The following is a 17,950-nucleotide window of genomic DNA, read 5'->3' as shown; positions in this document are numbered from 1 at the left end:
GATATAACTTGCCAGTTTCCCCAAAGTCTTTTCAGCATTCTTAAATTGTCTCTGGGGAGCTCCGTGTTGCATCTGATACACTTCCCTGTAAGAGGTCAAAACAGTCCAAACATACAGGATCTTTGCCCGAATCCATACTTATAGCTTCTTTCACAGAAAACAAGCTGACTTTGTTACTACCCACGTAGGCTTTTCATTTGATGACCAATAGTGAGGAATGCATTTTGAGTCTTTGACCGCCGATCATCTCACACAATAACCACTTGCTTTGAACTTTTCTGTTAAAATTCATCATTACCATTCCACAAGGCTTCTTTCTCGTTTGATGGATTATTTAGTTATAGGAGCATACACAATGTAAATGTTGGGTACTATATTATAACAGATACAAATAAGTGAAAACAATGCATGTAACATCCCATTAGTTTTCATGAAGTTTAAACACCAAATACACTCTTGTACATCTAAGAATCACTTTGATCTATATTAATATACAAATGAATTGGCCTGGGTCTCTGGCATGAGCTGGCACCTGGTCTGCCAGCGTAACAAGCTGAATCGCTTTTACTGTCAGTTATATGTGAGAGGGGGGAAAAACACCGCTTCAGTTTCAATTTCCAAGTTGTATATGCAGAGCTGGCAATTGGAAAACTACAAATCTTTATTTGAAAATGGAGCAGACTTTATATGGAGTCAGTGACTCAGAAAATTTGGGACCCTGCAGTGCTACTTTTAGAGTGTAACTCTCCAGATTAGAGGAAACTTGCACTCACATATCTTAGTCTGATTCAGATGGAGGCTTTAATGTCTGGTCCAAAGTGAATTAAATGTGTATTTCTGTGATGAAAACAAAGATAGTTGGAATGCAAAATCTTAGTGTATCGTACAAAAAAGATCACAGAACACATCAATTGGTGTATATATTCAGATGAAAGCAAACTATACTGGTAACATCTGTAAAAGAGGTGTGAAGTGAGTATATAAAAGCTTCAGGGATAAGAAGTAAGGAAAATAAGTCAGAGTAAGGTTTAATTGGTTTTGGACTTTTTGACAGTAGGTTAGGCAGAAAGGGGGTTCTAAAATAGGGTTTTAGTATTGAGAAGGAGCTGAATAGGCACAGAGGAAAAGCTATTGCAGATAGTGGGGATGCATAAAGGAGTTTGTATTAGTCATTGGAGAGACAGCAGGAAGAGAGGGAGTAGGATGGGAAATAAGTCAGTGGAACAGGAAGTCTGAGCTGGTCGTCGTCATGGGGAGATCGACGCTGCTGCAATCGATGCAGCAGGGGTCAATGTAGCAGATGTAGTGAAGACCTGCGAAATCTACAGTAGAGCACTCTCCGGTCGAGCCTGGTACTCCACCTCTCTGAGAGGAGTAAGGGAAGTCAACCGGAGAGCGTCTCCCATCGATGCAATGCAGTGAAGACACAAGGGTAAATCGACCTAAGCTACATCATAGGTGGAGTAGCGTAATTTAGGTCTACTTATCCCGGTAGTGAAGACACAGCCCCCTGAGAGAAACTTTGGAGATTGTACAGGAAACTTTTGTGACTGGCTTTCTCTTTACTTTTGAAAGCGTTAAAGATTTGAGGAGAGGATATGGTGTGTGACCAGATACAAGTAAGCCTTTGTATAAACTGGAAGATATGAAATTAACAAAGATTATAGGAAAGAGGTTATTTCTCAAAAGAGAGAGATGATCTTTTGGTTAAGGCACTGCACTGAAGATAAGGTTTGGGTTAAATTCCCAGCTTTGATACATTTCTTATGTGAACCTGGGCAAGTTGTTAAATCTGCCACATTTCTGCATCTGTGTTTAGAAAAAAGATGGGGGGCAGGAGGAATAATAATAAAAGGGGGAGAGGCAGTAAAACTTCCCTACTTTACAGGGTTGTTGTGAGACTAAATTCATGAACGATTGTCGTGCTTATGATGATGAGACACACATTGGTATGTGTGGGTTTTGGGGAGATTACATTTGTATTACAGTAGTTCTACAGGCGTCATCCACGTCACATCCCTTTGGGAAGTGCTCACCAGGCACAGTAAATCAGAGCTTGTAATCTTTAATTCAGAGGTTTAAGAGGTTGGTGAAACTGGAGGAGAAGCGGGAACAGTGAAAAGTGTATGAACATGTCTTTTCATAGGCTAACTTTGTGCCTAGTTAGTAGGTGAGAGGTTTTTTGTTCCTGCAGACAAGTAGATCTGTAGAAGTGATCTGATCTTGCCAACTTCCTAGTCATCATCAGCTGATAGTGTTCTGTAACCATCCCAGTAAAAATGAGTTGGAAAGAGGACAGGATAGTGCTTTGTGGTTTTTTTGTTTTGTGTTCTGTTTTGTTTTGTTTTGTTTTGTTTTTGAAGGAGTCTATTCATACACAAGGTGTGGCATGAAAGAAAGCATGCTGGGTGCCTGTGGAATAAGTGGGCTTAGTTGGCTAGCATCTTTGCCAAAGAAGTGGGGAGTTGCAGATGCAGTACTGAGAGCATATTAAAAAGGGGGGCTAAATTGTGAAGACCCTTCTCAACTATGAGTGGTATTTACCTTTGCTGTTAGAAAAGTTATTGGACACGGCCAGTGATTTCAGTGTTAATATGCAGATTTCCAGTTGTATATATCTTTCCATCCCATTAATTTTGGAAGAATAAAACTGAAACACTTTTTCTAGGCTTGCTTAAAGGCCATGGTACTCAGAGGGCTTGTACAACACACTCAAACTTCATCCCTAATATTGAAAACTGAAATTACAAAATTTAAACCAGAAGAAATCCAGAACCTACTTCCATGCAACTAAAGGAGGATGCTATGTGCTTTTGACTTAATAATTCTAGGAACAAAATAGTTTACACATTTCATAGATTCCAGTTGTTAAAAAAATACTGTTAAAACTCCTGTTGAGATGACAAGAGTAGAAGATTTAGAGTACTAGAGAGAATCTATTTAGAAACACATCTGTTTAGACTAGAATATATACTTTATTTCTCTTTCTCCTGTGCTTATTTACCAACTGATATTTTCATAATCCCCTGATCCCCTGTTGTGGTAATGATTATATTGTCACAGAGGATTGTTTTCTGGTGGATAATAGGTAGTTAAAAATAATGAGTCCTTAAAGGTTCAGCTTTTATGCAAATATAATTTTTAATAAAAAGTTAAGACCAACAGAAACTCAATATGCACACAACTTTTTACAAGAGGAAAATTTTTCTGTCAGCTGGTTGTTCAAGAGCTGTATATAAGTGTGTATATGTATGTATGTGTATATAGATATAGCAGTTAAGGTACGACCCACATATATTCCTATATAAATATAAACAAACCTGCCATAATTGTTACTTCAGGAGCAAACTTCTATTAGTTTTTAGTTTACATAATTTCTTACAGGATCATAACACTTTATTATAATGACTTGAATATTGCTGTTGGAATAACTGTGTAGGCAGACAGATTATTAATTAGAAAATACTCTTATAATTTTTGTAGGCATTACCGCCAGCACCGGTTCAGAATCATACAAACAAGCATCAGGTATTCAATGCATCGCTCCAAGATCATATTTATCCAAGCTGTTTTGGGAGCACTCCCGACTGGAATAGCTCGAAATTTATAAGTCTTTGGGAAACAGAAATGATGAATGACAAGAACTGGAATCCAGCTACATTTTTGCCTGACACACTTCCTGGTGAGGGTTTGTTATAATTTCGCACTGGATAGCGATGAAAACTACATTATGAAACTGAATATGGCACTTTCTGGCAGTGGTACATTTCATTGTCATTTTTGAGAGAGCAGTTCTGGTAAAGATTTGCATAGACAGGGAGTCATGGTAGCTATAATGGCTGAAAACATGAAAGTAAAAACTCTTTAATCTCATTGCAGGGGCAAAAGCAAAAAGAAACTGCTTCTCTTGGCCTCTGGTATAGAGAAAGATTTATAGAGATGCTTGTATCTTCAGATTCGTGCAGCTACAGAAAGATGTGGGTTTAGAGAGATACTTATAAGGAAGGGATAAGAAGTAAAAATCCTGAGTCTCCTGTCACAAGATCTTGATCTTGTTTCATAAAATTATAGGAGCACTGCTAGACTAACGCCACCACAACTGCCACAGATTCCTTCCTCTTGCCACTGTGATGGGAGAAAAGCTAGAAGAACCCAGAGTGGATGACTTAGATGCAAAACAAGCTTCAGAATATTTTCATGTTACATTATGTTGTAGAATTACTTCCTTAGATCTGTGAATTTATTTGACTTATCATACAAAGGAACAATTTATAGATCAGTTGCCACTATAGGATCAGGTATTTAGGGGCTTGTCCAAATTTGAATGTGTATAGGTATGTTTCATGTGAGTTCAGTATGTCTTGCTTCATTAAACTAGTAAGTCTGAGGGAATTCTAATTGGCATTTGGATACCGAAAAGTCTGTGCTGCTTTGCAGCAACATTCTTGAAATCTAAAATACTGTTAAGGTGAGAGAGAACAGTGGAAACTCAACCAGTAAAATAGTACCTTATAGTATACTAAAATAGTACAGTATACATGTACCTTACTTCTCTTGTTTTCATTACAAATAGTGCATTTTTTTGCAAGACTTCCTTCTGTTGTAAAACATGACTCACTGAAAAACTGTCTTGTTCTGAGACTTTATTTTGCTTTTTGTTCTGATTGTCTCTTGTCTGGCCTGTTTCTAATTTGTACCCAGCTACTATAGTAGCATTAAAAAACTAACAAAATACTCCATCCAGGTCACTAGTGGAAAACAAGTGAGAGTAATCTCCGTTATGGAAAGTCACACCCCAAAAAACACCAGCACAAACTGGCACTTGGAGTCGCCAATAACTAAGTAAGCATTAAGGCTACATTTTCTTCTCACTCTGATTGAGGTGGTATGCTGTCAGTGCCTGTTGTGTTATATGGCTAAACTGGGCATTAGACTCCAGAGCTGTCAATCTTACACATTTCACAAGTGTAAATTCACTTAAAAAAATTAAAAGGTTGAACAGATATGTACAGTAATGCAGTATGCTGCTTATTACCTCTACTGATCTTTAAGAACACTTTTCAAATTTTAGTTTATATGACAAATTGGCCTGAGAATTTAAATTTAGTTACACTTACATAGACTAACATTCAGTGAGAACATATTTACTTCAGTAGTCCTACCACGCCAGTAATAACATACATAGCTAGATATAGAAGTAAACATCAGAGTTCAGCAAATTAGAACATGCTTAAATCTGGCCAAGTGCCATAAACACAATTCTTGTAATTCTAGAAGTCTTAATTTCTGTATGTTTCACTTGAAGGGAGTGATCTATTAGCACCAGCACTCTCGGAAATAAGACCTGAAGCACTTCCTACTACATCTAGCAGTGAAGCAACAGCAGTTACAGATAGCAAAGACAAAAAAAATGCTGCAAAGAAGAAATGTCTGTACAATTTCCAGGATGCCTTTATGGAAGCTAATAAAGTTGTCATGGCAACCTCTTCTGCCACTTCTTCTGTCTCTTGCACAGCTACTACAGTGCAGTCAAGCAGCAACCAGTTTAAAGTATCATCTAAGAGACCTTCATCAATAGGTAAGAACTATAATGCATGCGAAGTAACTTGAAGTCAGTTCCTAAATTAATGAGCCACAAAGGTTTTAAGGTATTATTATTCATATTATGTATTTAAATGGTTTAAACAGCTTCTTTTACTCAAAACTGAGCTATTACTCTGGAACTATATTTTTTCTGTACTCTCTTAATTTTAGGACTCTTAAGTCCTTTTGGGTTAGGGTTGGTTTGGCCAAAATGTTGGTGTGTAAAAAGGGAAAATACATTTTAAAAATATATTCTTTAAATATGCTTGAATATCTTAATTGCTTAGTTTGTGACTAAAAAGATCACTTACCTTATTTTTAAAGGTTTCGGAGTAGCAGCCATGTTAGTCTGTATCCACAAAAAGAAAAGGAGTACTTGTGGCACCTGAGAGGCTAACAAATTTATCTGAGCATAAGCTTTCGTGAGCTACAGCTCACTTCATCGGATGCATACTGTGGAGGTGTATTTTCCACTGCATGCATCCAGTGAAGTGAGCTGTAGCTCACGAAAGCTTATGCTCAGATAAATTTGTTAGCCTCTAAGGTGCCACAAGTACTCCTTTTCTTTTTGCTGATTTTTAAAGAGCTAGAAGTCAAGAATAGCTGGTTCAAGCTAGTGGAGATTTGTTACTTCATTTTTTGAAGGAAATTAACCTTTTCTTTTTTTTTTTTTTTTCTTTTTTTCCAAATTTAGGAGAAGTCTTCCACAATATCAATAAAGAGGACCATAGACATTCTGCACCAGTTGCACCACGAAATAGCCCTACTAGTTTAGCATCCCTTCCTTCACTCTCTCCTGCTGCACTGTCTCCAGCCGCTACACCCCATATCCCAAATCTTGCTGCTCCATCTTTCCCCAAAACTGCTGCAACAGCCCCTGGATTTGTGGATCCACATTCAGGTCTTTGTCCCTCCACAGTTGCACCCCCAACTTCAACCACAAACAGCTCCGTAAGTGCGCCACCAAGTGTCTGCAGGTGAGTTTACTTTGTTCATACTTAAATTGGCATTAAAAATAGTAACAAACATGCAAAATAAATGTTCACTGTTGCAGCACCACTTTGTACACCATTATAACGTGAGAGGGAGTCTTGTCCATTTGATAGATGAGCAGGACACCTGAGTTCTGTTCCCTGGTTTGCCACTCACTAGCCGTGTGACTTTGCACAAGTCACATCAAGTGTGGTGTTACTCTCAGGAAAGTGTGGCCATGGTGTTTCTGGGGTTGCATTTTTTTTGTCACATGCAGAATCACACTTGTTCAGCTTATAAGTAAAAAGACATGTTTTCTCACTGTGTGCGCTAAAATGGGATGGAAAAGTCAAACTGTGCTTTCTGGTTCATTCATCATTCAAGTGACAACATACTTTTTGTTAGTTTAGTCAGCAGACTTCATAGATTCATAGATATTAAGGTCAGAAGGGACCATTATGATCATCTAGTCTGACCTCCTGCACAATGCAAGCCACCGAATCTTACCTACCTGCTCCTGCAATAAACCTCTCACCTATGTCTGAGTTATTGAAGTCCTCAAATCATGGTTTAAAGACTTGACTTGGAGACCATACAAGGAGCATACTTCATGTGAAAGCTACCATATTTAAACAGTGTTTTGACCATAACTGTGCTTGCAACTTCTCTGAGTATCAGTTCCCCATTTGTAAAATGAATGTAATAACTAACCTTTTTTGTGATACTTAAAATTTTAAAGATCTTTGAAAGCATTGGATGAATTGAGTACAGGACGTTATGGCAGAGTGATTTCATAGTGACACTGATTCTCTAGTGTCTGAAGAGCAGGAATGTCCTAAAGGCAAAGCAGCTGACTCATTCTTCTGAGTACTCTGACTTGTAGTACTGTGTTGATGGTTGCTATGGAGGAGATGGGAGGCCACAGCCGTAGTTATGATGGGGGATCTTGAGAACCAAGCAGAGTGATAGCTATCCACTTGAATTACTTTTCAAAAAGTTAGCTTTGTAACATCTGGCTAGCTTTGTATTACTGCTGTTTGAACTAGAGGAAATTATTGAAATATAAAAATGATTCTTTGCAATAAAAAGAGAAATGTTTCTTTGAGCGTAGGTTACCTAGTCTAGTGCAATAGAACCCAAATTTCTGTTAGCACCACTAGGTGCTGCTGCAATGCGAATAATATTAGGATGTGTAGGAAATGGGATGGAGAAAAAGACAGAAAATATCATGCTGTTATGTGAATCAATTGTACATCCTCACTGGAAAAACTTTGTTCAGTTCCGTTATCCTGTCTAAAAAGGATATAGTTCAAGTAGAGGGGGTTCAGAGACAGGTGAAGAGAATGGGGAGAGACATGGGAAAAATTCAGTATGAAGAGATAGTGAAAAGACTGGCACTGTTCACCTTGTGAAGAGATAAATAAACATAGAACATGTAGAACATGCACTACATTTTACAGTTTCTCATAATGAGACATTAATTATAAGTACTTTTTTCACACTATGCATGGTTACCTTATGGGACTGACTTTTGCTATCTTTGGGGACAATAGCTTAGCAGAAATCAAAAAGGATTGGGCACTTACATGAATTACGTGCATGTGCAAAGTTATAAGCATGAAGGTTATTTTAAATATGTAAGGATATAAATCAACCTGTGTTTCTTGGTAAATAAACTTTCCCTGGGCTAAACTATTTTATAACTGCCTCCTGCAGAACTTTACACCTTCCTCTGAGGCACCTGATACTGGACTAGTTGGATCACTGTCTGCTCCTTGTTTTCAGATGATCTTGAGAGTCTTGTTTGTAGTAAAGAGTTTGGACATCTGTAGAAGCAAGGGGGGAAACAAGGAGGAGAGCAAATACTGTGTGACCAACCAGCTCTACTGACCACCAATGATCCATAGATCACAGTTTGTAAATCACTTTGTTTTAACAAATGAAAATAACTGGTTTCCAGATTCTGAATACAAGTATACCTTTTAGACCAGGATGGATTTCTCTAAACAGTGATTCTCCCATTTACTCATTCAGTGGACCGCTTCATGAGCATTTCATGGAGCCATCTTCCCTTTAAAATACCCTAGTCTCATTGCTTGGTTTTGAACATACAGGTCTGCAGACTGCTAGAATAGGTTTTGAGGTGATGCACGTCCCACAGTTTGAGAACTGCTGCTTCTGATTCACATACATATCTCTCTATATATACATATAATATGTTTCTTTTTTGTTATATTGTAATAAACCCTCTGTTTTCTTTAATACAGTGATCCTGACTGTGAGGGCCATCGCTGTGAGAACAGTAATACGTATGATCATCAACAGTATGATGGAGAGGAGAGCCAAGATGAAGACAGCTGTTCAGAGCATAGCTCTAGTACCTCAACATCCACAAATCAGAAAGAAGGAAAATACTGTGACTGTTGCTACTGTGAGTTCTTCGGTCATGGAGGTGTAAGTTTTGTTTAATTATTTTAATAAGAGTAACTGTTTTCAAGTGTGCCATCATCTGCTGCTTGTTATGTTATCTAATTGGCTGTAACTGTTTAGTGGCAGAAATAGTAAAAATAAATGACTGTAAATTCCTTTTTTCATTTTTAACTGTAAATTTTAATCTGGTATCTTATAATAAGCTTACTGCAAAGATAGGAGTTTTGTAGACAGAAAATGCATTCTAAAGCCTTTTCTAAGAAGCACTAAAAATAAGCTAGTGACAATAAAACTATTTCACAGCTAGATTTCCAGCACTGTGTGATCTTAGGCAAATTATTTAACCTCTGTTATATTTGTGAAATAGGGTGATTGTACTCTAGCCACCTTTGTAGTACACTAAGAACAGAGAAATAATAGAAAGGGATGGAGCTAGAGAGATCAATATAAGAGTAGAAAATAAAATGTAAACTGGGAAATTTGTGTATCTAGTATGAGCAAAGCTTAAAACCCCGTGTTTTTAAATTAAATTTAAAAAGTTTCCTAATTCTTAGTATTACAAATATACTTACAATTCTGAAAAATAATTCACTAATAAGAAAAGTACACTGAAACAGTGACTTGACCAACTTAAAAGGCGTTTTGTAGTCATAACAAAGCTTTAATACTTATTAATTGGCTATGGGATCTCTCCTTTTGTCTGCTTTTCTTCAGTGCTGAGGATTTGACTCAAGCCTGTTTAAGTCAATGGGAATCTGAAGACTTAAGTGCATACTCCTTGCATAAGCAGCAAATATGAACATTTTAAATGTTCTGTTTAATTGCAGTTTTTATAAATTGAAATAGATACTTTTAATGTGGCAGTCTATTTTAGGGTTTTACACAGCCATCCATTACCATAGTAGCTAATGATCTTCCATGTAAAATCTGTAATAATAAAGCACCTAGTAGACTTCATGGAGTCTCTGGCGCTTTTCCCATTTTGGGGTAAAAACTGTGCTTATGGGGATTAAAATAAAATCAGCCAATACTACCTACATTGTATAGCAGTAAAGACAATTCAAAGTGACAACCAACCTAGCTGACTGGATTGGGCTACAGTTTTAGCCCAAAGTCAAACAAACAACTGCATGAAAGTCGTGGTGGCTTATTTTTTTTCCCTGCCACTAAATATTTACATGGAAAACAGTGGCAGCAACTCCTTACTCCTTTTTCAACTTACATTTGATAAACTGTCAACAACCATAACTAAGTCCTGACCTACCACTGGAAACTCCTCTGCTGGCATTTGGTCTCCCTCTACCTCCCCACCCACCTGCAAGATGAAAATAAACAGCTCTGGCTAATGAGACAGCCAAAAATCTGTTGTGATACTGTTGTCTGTTGCATACGTATTGCATGTGCACACAACTGGCATTGGGGGTCGGTATTTTTTATGCACTATCTGAAACTTCATATTGCAAAATTCTAAGCAGCACTGTGAAACTTTCAAGCCATTTTTTTTCTCTTATGGCCATTAGCCACCAGCTGCACCAACCAGTAGAAATTATGCAGAAATGAGGGAAAAACTTCGCTTACGTTTGACAAAGAGGAAAGAGGAGCAGCCGAAGAAACCAGACCAGATTTCTGAAAGAGAGAGTGTAGTTGACCATCGAAAAGTGGAAGACTTGCTACAATTCATAAACAGCTCTGAGACCAAACCAGTAAGCAGCTCTCGGGCAGCCAAGCGAGCGAGACATAAGCAAAGAAAGGTAAGAAACAGACCCATATTTGTCACAAATTATCTAACTTGAATTTATAAAGGCATTGTGTGTCTAGGTATTTGTGTGAAATTTTCCATAGGCATCATTTTAAATGGCACACTACTGATTGAATGTGCATTACTGATTTTAAACTGGCATTGATGTACTCTGTAGCATACAGGTATATAACACAGCTGGTTTAGTCTGGTGAGTATATTCATGGTGCTGTTTTGAAAGCTACCTGAGATTTTTTGCTCTCAGAGGATTTACCAGTATATCATAGCCCTTTTTTTTTTTTTTTTGTGGCAAGTAAATTACATATTAGAACTGCACATCATCAAAGGGGGTATTTCTTAGTGTCAGAATTTCAGGATCTTTAATGCACTCCAGGGTGGTTACCCAAAGTGACACAGTAATAATGGGTGGATGTCAAAATCTAGCATTCTTCACCAGGACATCAGTCAGCTCCATTAAAATGTTCCTTCAACCATGTAGCATAGGAGCAGTATGTCTGTGCTGATGTGGAGGAGAGTCAAGGTTTGTAAGTTATTTGGTCTCTACTGTGGTCTAAGTGGAATAAAAGACAGGTTGAGTGAAGAGCCATGGTCTCCCTGGTTGGCTGGAGGGTAAATATTCATAGAATCATAGAATATCAGGGTTGGAAGAGACCTCAGGAGGTCATCTAGTCCAACCCTCTGCTCAAAGCAGGACCAACCCCAACTAATTCATCAACTAAATAAATATTGGGTCAGGGAGAAGTGGCAAGTTGCAGTATGACGTCTGAACTTAACTAGCTTTCAAATGTCAGTTGGCAAAAAAAGAGAAAATATATGGAATTATGTCCTTCAAAAATTGTGACGATTTGGTTGTGAGGGGATGCAGGAAAATAGTTAAATTTTTGTCTTTTGTTGAGCTGATATCTTCACACACCAACTTCAGGATATACAGGAAAAGGTTCAAAATAAGGCTTAAGTTACTGTGTGTGTTTGAAATCTGGAAAATAAATTTTATAAGCTCCCTAAGTATTCCACATTTTAGGTGATACTTTACTTTGCACATTTGGATTTTTGTAGTTTGGGGTATTTTGTGGGGGGGCCAAAGTTGTGTTTTAACATAGGCCATACTAATGAAAAACAGACTATTTTTTTCGCAAAAAGAAAAGGAATACTTGTGGCACCTTAGAGACTAACAAATTTATTTGAGCATAAGCTTTCGTGAGCTACAGCTCACTTCATCGGATGTTCACGAAAGCTTATGCTCAGATAAATTTGTTAGTCTCTAAGGTACCACAAATACTCCTTTTCTTTTTGCAGATACAGACTAACGTGGCTGCTACTCTGAAAACTATTTTTTTCATAAGTCCCAAAGTTAACAAGTAGTTTTTCTTTAAACTGCTTGTTTTTAACATTGTCCATTAATTCATTTTAAAAACACAAATTATGCAAATACAGTGCTGTGTACTCAGAAGAAAAGAATCGGAAGATTTTATAGGATTTTTTTTTAAGAACCCTCCCCCACCCTCCCAAAACTTGCTAATCTCTTAAAAGGAATGGGTCACACATAAGCGCTTCCAAAAATTCACAAAATTTTTGCGAGATCTGGCTGTCAACTAGCAAATGGCATTGCGCAAAAAGCTACTGCTCGTAATTTAATTAAGAGGGGTAAGCAAACTTAGCACAATAAAACCTTGATTATTTTCAGTTATAACTGGGAAAACCCATTGTGAATTAGTAATCAAGTAAACCATTTTTAAAAATTAATAATGAATGACTGTCCTTTTATTTTTTACAACTTTAGTGTTCATTTGTTTCATAATGTACAAGTAAAAAGGACTGTGATTCTCATATAGTGTTACTGGATAACATTATTTTTACTGGTGGTTGTTAAAATTTAAACTACTGTGGAATTTTCCAATGAAGAGCATATTTTCCTATCAATTTGTCAAATGTTCAGTAGAATACTAGACTTTTAATATTGTAAAAACAATACTGAAAAAGGTGTGATCAACTTTAGTTATATGCCTAATACCTTTATCTGGGTGCATTCATTGGATTTTCAGAATAAGGGCCTGTTTGTGGTCAGGAATAACACTGTCATGTTTCTTGTATCATATTTACACCTATTAGTACTATATATGAACACCCAGCCTTTATCCACCCCAGCGACCTATTCTTGCTTGTGATAATATTCTGAAGGATATACAGTTGTGCACTCAGTTAAATATTGCCTCTTTAATGTTACAAAAATGGGCTGAAAAATGCTTTTTTCCTGCTTTCTATTGAGCACAATACAAGTTATTGTAAATGGAAAATGTGCTATAGCTTCATGGACAATATCTGTAGGTAGCTGCTAAGTGTGTTCGTTTTAAATTGCTTACCCATTCTAATACTATTCTTGAGGGGTACATTTATGTTTCATACTGTGACTTCTAAAATACCTTAACACATCCTTGTAACATGGAATGTTTAGGAATTAGCTACTGAGATGAAGATCTTTTCCCAAATGTCTAGTTCTTAGAATCTTTGTCATCCTTTATTTAATAAACTGCTGCTTTTGTAGCTAGAAGAAAAGGCTCGTCTTGAAGCAGAAGCCAAAGAGAGGGAGCATCATCAGTTGATTGAAGAGCAGAGACGGCGGGAAGAGGAGGAGGAAGAAAGACTAAAACAGGAGCTGCAACGACTTCAAGAACTTCAGCAGTTACAGGCTGTAAAGAAAAAGAAAAAAGACAGAACAAGTAAAGACTGTGAGAAGATGGAAATGCTTACTCGAGACTGCCAGGCAGTGAAGGAATCAATCCCAAAAACACCCGAAGACATTCAGAATGGCATATTTGAGCAATCAGAAAAGGTAGAAACCTCATCTAGTTCACTGTCTAGGCATGTAAATCATGTGGCACAGAGGCCAATTCCTGAGATGATCTGTGAACTATCTGATCCCACAAACACTAGAGACTCAAAGTTGCTTTTCCAGAAAGAGATGAATGTGAAACAGCATGAGCCCCTGTCTTTTCTCTTTGATATAATGCATCATCATAAAGAAGGTAATAGTAAACAAAAACTAAAGCAAATAAACAAACCCTGTGCTGAACAAGTGAAAAAGCCTGCTGAATCCCCCAAAGCAACAGAGATTCAATCTAAGACCAGAAACCAAATAGAATCCAAAGTGAAAGAAGCAGAGCTCCCACAGCTTGCAGAGCCGAAAAAAGAGGAGAAAAAAACAAGCAGTAATAATAACAAAAAGCAGCTGAATCACGTAAAGGAAGAGAAAACACCTGTAGTGAGTGAATCCCCTTCTCCAAGTGAGCAGCAACAAAACAATAAACTGATACTCGCAGAATCTCCTCAGCCAAAAGGCAAGAACAAGAAAAACAAGAAGAAGAAGGGAGACAAAGTCAACAATTCCATAGGTAAGTGCATAACTAAGAATTTTTCATATAGATTCGTTTCAAAATTTTGGGACAGCTCTCCAATCACCCATATCAGTGTAAATTGGGAGTAACTCACTGATGTTAAACATGTGTGAGAGGAGAATCAGATCTCCTTCATCTGTTGAGTCAATCACTAAAATGACATTTTTAGTTAATTCTGCTATTTTTCTGTGCTCTTAGCATTGATGTTTAATCTGATGTTCAGTATTAATAATAGAGATGCAAATAGCTAACCAGTATGGAATATTAATAAGTATGGAAAAACATGTAAGAGAACATTACAACTAGTAGTGTTTTGTATCCTTTCCATACACTTTGAGTCAGCTAAACAATAAGATACAGGTAGCATCTCTTTCATAAGGCCTATATGAAGTGACAGACTTGAAATATAATTACTTGATATTTTGATGACAAAACCCATTTTGGAGAAACTCTTTAACTAGTTTTCAAAGCATGTTTTTAAAATTAATCTCTATTGTGATAGTAGGATTGAATCAGTAGGAATATAGAGTCTAAAATGCGTCACTCTCACATCACATGGTAAATCAAAGAGCACAGGATTTTGCAGACAGTGAAGAGTTATACATATATAGATTGTTTTTAACTAAAATCATTCTCCATAGAACATCTTCTCTGTACAGGAAAGGTGATTACAAAGCAAATTCAGTATTTCATTTTATTCCACTACAAACAGTTTCACTATGCATTCACAATGAGTAAATATACTGTGAAGTAACATAATTGAATGTGAAAGTTTGCCATCCAAATAACACACATCAGATAAGAATTGCTTCATACAGTTATTTTATGCATTTTTCCATGCTAAGAAGTTATTAATAGTAAGGCATGTCTCTATATTTCTCACACAAGGTGGAAAGATGTAGAATTCTTTTCATAAAGTGATTTTAGCACTTCTGAAAATGCACAGATTAACCAGGTTACTTTAATTTCCCTTTCTCACCTCAGAACAGGCATATCATGAGCAGGTGCAGTCCAGGCTTCCCCACAGTGCCCTGCCAACATGCTACCCTGAATACCACCTCCACGTGCTAGCATAGTTCAGAATGTGTCTATTTAGCCATTGATGAGACTACGAATTTAGTGATATGGACACTTGTCGACTTGGACTGAGAATATCAACTAATTTTCCATAAATCACCAAATAGCTGTGTGATAGCAGTGCTTGAACGAAGCCTCTATGGCATAATGGCACTTAATTTTAGTATTTTGTATTTCATCCCTGCAGCTCCCTTTAGTATTCTGCAGATTTAGAATTGAGAACCTTGGAGGGTGGTGTGGGCTATGTTCCAGCACTTTTACAAAACTGAATTATTGTAAGTTTCATTACCAGAGCACAGAACAAATGCATGGTGGTCATGAGTGCTGGATGGGGAGCCCAGGTTTGTTTTCAGTGGTTTTATGCTGGGATTGAATGAAACTACTTCAGATCTCTCTCAAATTCTTCCCATTCCTTGACCCTTCCCTGCACATCTAGTTGTAGTTTGTTGGGTTTTGTTTTTTCTTCACATTGGCCTCCCTACCCTAACTCCTTTATTTCCCACTCTCCTGTGCATACTATCCTTCTCAATATGCAGAGGAGAATCATAGACCATGGCACCTCTCTTCTTCCTCCTAGTTCCAGATATATTTGGTGGGAATTAATGATCACTACTGGTGAGGAACTGAAAGGTGTGGAAGGTTCTATAATAGAGCTGGGTGAATAAGTGAATTTTTTTGCTTCAGCCAGCCAAGTGAAAAATCAGGAAACATTTGGTTGGTTCCAGAAACGTTTGTGCATGTCCAAGACAAGTGCCCTAACCATTGGACTAAGTTGTGTGTCTGTAAGCTTTAGTCCAGTGGTTAGGGCACTTTCCTGGGACACCCAGCTTTGAATCCCCATCCTGGAGCAGGAATGTCAGCTCAGATATCTCTCCTCCCAGGCAGGCATCCTAACCATTAATCTACAAGGTCTTCTGGGGTGGGCTGTTCTCAGTCTCTCCTCCCTTGAAGCTATTCTACTTTGTGTACTTAAGTATTTATTTGGCCAAAGACAGAGTGACTGTGACTCTGTAGCCTCGTGATAAAGGCTCTGCCCTGGGAGGTAGGAGACATGGATTCAAATCTTCATGCTGCCTAATTGAGCACAGTGGGGTCTGGGTCCGGGTCCTGGTCCTGGACTAGGGCACCTAGGTGCTGTGATCATACAAATAATAAATAAGGAAAGTATCAGAGGGGTAGCTGTGTTAGTCTGTACCCACAAAAACAATGAGAAATCTGGTGGCACCTTAAAGACTAACCGATTTATTTGGACATAAGCTGTCATGGGTAAAAAACCCACTTCTTCAGATGCATGGGATTCTCCAGTTAGCTTTTATACAAACACAGGCTTGTTCAAAGTAGATTTAAAACAGGGACACTTTAATTTTGCACATTTTTGTAGCAGCTTCAAAAGTTGCTCTAAAAAGGAAGAGACTGGAGTAAGTTAACCATGAAAGCCCTTAGGTACCCCAGGATTCTCCAGAGTGCCAAACCCAGTAGCATCTGTAGAGAAGAGTTTCATGTAATTTAACTAGCCTTCGAAGTTTACCCTTCTGTGAACCAGAAAGCCCTGTAAATACATAGCATCTCTCCTGTACTCTCATTCTGCGTGGTTTCATCATAAGAAGGAACTATTACATTATCCTACAATAAAATGATGCTTTGTTAAATGAGAAGGGATCCCTCACTGGAAGCAGCACTAGCTTCTTCCCTCAAGTTTGTCTACTGATTTTCATATTCACTTTCTACGACAATGGAGCTTGCCTATCCTTCTTCCAATTATCTCCATTTTAAAATTCACCTTTTAAGTTGAAATTATCTTTTCACCCTTCCTAATTTCATCTCATCTCCATTTTAAGGCCTGAATTGGGAGCATGTGGAATATTACAATTAGTGAACTCTTGCTTGTCTTGCTTGGTGACCACATGTTGTTCCAAATACAGTTTACAGATTTACTATTCAGTAGCTCAGAGCACCTGCTGATTATCATAGAATTATCAAAATGTAGGGCTGGAGGGGACCTCGAGAGGCTGCGTAGTCCAGGCCCCTGCACTGAGGCAGGACCAAATATGCTTTGGCCATCCCTGGCAGGTGTGTGTTTAACCTGTTCTTAAAAACCTCCAGTGACAGTACACCAAGATTTTGTAGGCATCACGACAGAGTTTTAAGGTGGGATTAGAAGGAGGAGGATGAGAGAGCATTCTTCTCAGTCCTTTTGACGGCCAGTTGTCTTGGAAGGTACAGCACAAGGATCTGTGCTAACAAGAAGACTGTAAAGGCGGCTGCTGCTGCTGTTAGTTTTTAGCATATTTACTTAGATTACATGGAGAGAGACTTTTTAGAAAAGCAAAATTAAATTGTAAAATAAAGCCATTGTATATACCCAATTCCTGTAGAAACAACTTTATAGTCAACAACAGTAGTCTCCAATTATGGTTAAGATACAATTAAATCTGGCAGGGTAGACTGGACCAAATTCTTTTAATGCCCTCTAAATCATGTTCTAAGAAAGCATATGCCATAGCATGGTTGTATAAGAAATGAAACATGTTTTTGTCCTGATGAATCTTCTCTCTGGCTGATTCAGAGGAACAATTTGAATTCATATATCCTTTCTCCCTGTTGAATATCTTACTCATTAAGCTGTAGAGTTATTCTCTCTCTAAGGCCCAGTGAATATTTAAATATCTATACAAAGAGAAACTGCTTCAGCAGGAGAGATTGTGGGGAACCCACTCTAGAATAGCTATAGTTAGTA

General features: G+C 37.7%; 1 protein-coding gene across 1 annotated transcript in view; it reads left to right on the top strand.

The window, feature by feature from the left end:
* FAM193A (family with sequence similarity 193 member A) overlaps positions 1–17,950 on the top strand; it is a 103,069-nt gene that overhangs the window by 78,985 nt on the left and 6,134 nt on the right. The window contains exons 15-20 of the mRNA XM_084625861.1: positions 3,484–3,682; positions 5,306–5,578; positions 6,278–6,560; positions 8,823–9,009; positions 10,506–10,736; positions 13,287–14,133. Coding sequence (XP_084481987.1) covers positions 3,484–3,682; positions 5,306–5,578; positions 6,278–6,560; positions 8,823–9,009; positions 10,506–10,736; positions 13,287–14,133 — 2,020 coding nt within the window. The remainder of the gene's footprint in view (positions 1–3,483; positions 3,683–5,305; positions 5,579–6,277; positions 6,561–8,822; positions 9,010–10,505; positions 10,737–13,286; positions 14,134–17,950) is intronic.

The sequence above is a fragment of the Lepidochelys olivacea genome (assembly GCF_965140295.1).
Source record: "Lepidochelys olivacea isolate rLepOli2 genome assembly, chromosome: 4".
Lineage (NCBI taxonomy): Eukaryota > Metazoa > Chordata > Testudines > Cheloniidae > Lepidochelys > Lepidochelys olivacea.
Note: the sequence above shows the minus strand (reverse complement) of the source record. Positions and strands in the feature narration are given on the sequence as shown.